Raw genomic sequence first — 4,083 nt, 5'->3', positions numbered from 1 at the left:
CACGTATCCGTGCAACGACGGCGGAGTGACTACAGTCGCCAATCGACGAACAATAATCTGCCAGGAGCGGAGTAGATCTCTCTTAGAGCGGATAATCGGAATCGGATTCTCCTTCGAGAGCGGTGGATCGGTTCTGATTCTCTTTCGAGAGCGGATGATCGAATCTGATCTCTCTATTACAATTACGCGGCGTTTTATATATCTCGAATCTCGCTTGATTCGCTATTTACCGCTGTTGTTCGGCGGTCGCGTTGTTTACTGTTTTGGAGGACGCGCTGTCCTCTTGCGCTTTCGGTTCGCGACGTTCTGCGTTCCGTCACGTAACGATATGCATCGTTACATTACTATAGTATAGTAAAATATAAATATATCGTTATATAAAAATACATATATGAAGATATGATTTTCATTTATTTGTGTAACAACTCATCCAAAACCGTTTGCAAGTTATGCATCACTTGAATGAGTTGCTCATCAGTACGAATTTTTCTTTCTTCTAAGGTAAGTCGTTGTGCCTCAAATTGAAGTCGCTTTTCTTCAGTTTGGGCTCTTAATAATGACGCATCAGCCTGTTTCATCGATGCTTCTGCTAATACCTAATAAGAAACAAAATTTTATTACATAGATAACCGTTATTCCTTGAAGACTAATATAGTATATCTTTCGTGGCAAATATATAATAAAAATGCTTTTAGATGAATTTATTCTCTCCATTGTTCAATATTTCAATCTTACAAGCTAAACCGAATAATGTACAGCCACATAAAACGCATGTCCAAACGATGTCTAAAAGTTATTTCTTTAAGACTTAATACTGTTGTATAAGCAGTATTTAAGTAAGAAATATGTTACTTGTAAAGCTCCAGCATGACTTTCAGCGATCTGTGAAAATTTATCTCGTGCTTTTTGTAATTGCACATCAATTCGTTCCTTACTTTTTCCTGTAAAATAACATATAAGTAATAAAACTAATATCTTAAGAGTCATTTTACACATTACATATAATGCGCTCATAGCATAGTATCCGATTCTTATATTCAGATTAATTCAAGCATGATTTAAAGCTGTTAGTATCAGGATTGGAAAGTAACTTATTACAAATTATTTTTGTTCGGACTAAAAAGTAAAAACAGCTTTGACAAATGTCGAAGAAGTATAGAAATTGTAGCAATAAATGTATTATTTCTTAAGTAATGATATTGATAACGAGTTATTTTTTATGAGTAACGAATAACGATAATGTCCTACATAACATCAAGGTCACGTTTGTCACAATGAAGTCATATCAATGTCATAGTGACGTCCAAATGTTCGCTTTGTCACAGGTGTATTGTCGTTATAACATCATTATGAGCTGAAATTTCCAATCGAACAATTTCATTGCATCAAGATGTGCACATTGATGTTATGTACGGTATTATTTTGTTAAGAGTAATGGTTTCAATCCTGATTAATATGATTTTCTATAAATAAACAATGATTATACTGAATCTTTGTCTTAAGATTAGTCTTAAGTATAATCTGAAGATTATGCAGAAAACTGTGTTCTATATAAATGTACCCAGTAAACACAACGTTACATATAATGTAAAAGTTAGTTTTAATTTCCTACTCAACAATGTAACTGTTATATAACATACGTGTTATATAACAGTTACATTGTTGAGTAGGAAATTATAACTAACTTTTAATTTACATGTAATGTTTACTGGATATATATCAATATAAAAGAAAGTAATTAAAAATAAGATTTTACACATTTTAATGATGTTATATGAAGATGTTATATGACTTCATTATTTACTGTTCTGAAAATTTCCCCTATTCCTTTTGTCATTACTATTTGATGGTGTCCGGTTGATTCTTTTGTTTCTTTTGGTTGTATTTTCCTCATGAACTGTATTTCGTTGATCAGTAAAACTTCTCAGGACGTCCTCATAAGAAAGCTCATCATTTACATTCTCTTCTTCGGGTACAGTCAGACCAACATAATCTAAGCATGTAATAAATATTAGGCTCGCTGCATCCAACACGTGATTAGCGACGAGCGATTAGCGATATCCAGTGAGAATTCTTATTTCTTCTTAAAGTGGAATTCTCATTCGATATTGCTCATCGCTCGTCGTTAATCGCGTCTTATTGGCTCCTGCACGTTTGTTTTTCCGTAAGAGCTAGAAGGTTATTACGGAAAGCAGCATATTGATTGGCTGTCGCGCGAACTTCCGCAGCGCGGCAAGCATTACCGCGTCCTGTGTGCAGGAGCCATATATATAACCAGCATTAGTATATAATAAACAGAAATTATAAAGTAAACAATTTAAAAAAAAAACTCGCGGACAGAACTATATACAAATTTTTTTCTGGACTTTTTGGAACGTAAGAACATTGTAACAATTCTTATATTATAGATGAAAATAAATCATCATATTTGTAATTTCAACAAATTCTTTCTCTTTAAATCTTCAACAAATTCTTTAACAATTTTTCTATCTTCGATAATGTTTGAAACGTATAACATATTTTCTCATAATGTTAAATTAGTCAATTTTCTTACCGTTATTAATATTGTTTTGTCTGACATCTACATGAATACAATCTCCAATTGATGTTGTTGTTGGTGGAATTTGTAAAACATTTTCGTTTCCATTTTCTAATTGTATCTGATATTCCTATTACAAAATATTGATGTTGAGTACATAACACAATTACATTATATATATATTTTAATCTCTATACACATAATATTGTATAATATTATGTCATATTAAACTTGTATAGTAGAAAAATTAGACTCCTCTCTCTCTCTTTCTTTCAAGAATAGCTTTTTATCGTTTCGTAAATATTTCAATTTCATGAGTGATAAAAGCAATTTGATCGTAAATCGTGGTACATTTAACCTCAGGTAACACAAAATATTCTATAACATTTATGTGAATTCTACACACACATACATGCACATTAAAAATAGAAAATTTTCGATCAAATTTTAGAAAATTTTCAATCTGATTCGTGCAGCGTCTTCGATGTGAAAAACCGTTTAATTTCACTTCCGGATTAGTGTCGCATCTTTTATGCATATTTTTCCATATACCGTAGAAAACTCAAGTACTATAATAATTTCATTATAGTGTGTATTAAAATATTTAACAAACAAAACTAACTCACCTTACATAATGCAAAATATGTGGATTTATACAGTCAATGGAAATCAAACATTTTGTGATAACTTCCAAGATGCATCTGATATCCACAAACAATTTATGTTTCGAATATTAAAAAACAAATTTTAGACAATGATTCATATTCTAAAATCTCTTTTTTCGACAATAATGCCTCTAAATGTGGTCAGTCAGAAAGTGTACAAGCTACTCTTATAGCGAATTCGGTTGCTTGCACTAGTGTGCACTGAGTGCGCACTAAGGCTTGTTCATAGTATGTTATTATATTTAAAGATTGTTTTAAATAATTCTCAAATAAATTCTCAAATATTTTTAACCATAATATGATATGTATAACATCCGTACGAATCATTTTATTAGTTAAAATGTTTTTAAATATGTATTTAAGACACGATCTTAAATATAAGAATGTACTGTAAACAAGCCTTAATGCGCACTCAGTGCGCACTAGTGCAAGCTACCGAATTCGCTATTAGAAATACTATTATCGATAACGGAGTGCAGAATATGGACCAATGGCTCAGGCTCATACTCTCTTCAATACTTTCTTTTATCGAAAAAAATACTTTGAATACGCTGTTAAAAAAATGTCTCAAACTTATTGCGTTTTTACTAGTATATTTAAGAATTTAATATCGAAAATTATAGTTTCAAAAAGTTTTGCACGATATCAGTATTATTAGAAATAAAATAGTTATAATACTTCAAATTTATCGTACAATCTAAGAATACAAATATAACATTTCATACTTTTTCTTGTATATGTAATTGTTTATTTTTTACTTTTAATATTATGACGTATTATAACACATTTGTTATGGTATATGATATAAAATGCGTTTCATATTTTAAAATATAATATAATATATATATATATATATATATATATATATATATATATATA

At 30.3% G+C, this 4,083-nt stretch overlaps 1 protein-coding gene across 1 annotated transcript in view; it reads right to left on the bottom strand.

Moving 5' to 3' along the window:
* Positions 1-2,136: 2,136 nt before the first annotated feature.
* The window catches only part of LOC116853446, a 3,826-nt gene continuing 1,879 nt past the window's right edge, over positions 2,137-4,083 (bottom strand). Inside the window, exons 4-5 of the mRNA XM_032834544.1 lie at positions 2,555-2,669; positions 2,137-2,171 (exon numbers count right to left, since the gene is read on the bottom strand). Of these exons, the coding sequence (XP_032690435.1) occupies positions 2,137-2,171; positions 2,555-2,669 (150 nt within the window). The remainder of the gene's footprint in view (positions 2,172-2,554; positions 2,670-4,083) is intronic.

The sequence above is a fragment of the Odontomachus brunneus genome, unplaced genomic scaffold (assembly GCF_010583005.1).
Source record: "Odontomachus brunneus isolate Ranch 3 - 2012 unplaced genomic scaffold, Obru_v1 Obru_scaffold_323, whole genome shotgun sequence".
NCBI lineage: Eukaryota > Metazoa > Arthropoda > Insecta > Hymenoptera > Formicidae > Odontomachus > Odontomachus brunneus.
Note: the sequence above shows the minus strand (reverse complement) of the source record. Positions and strands in the feature narration are given on the sequence as shown.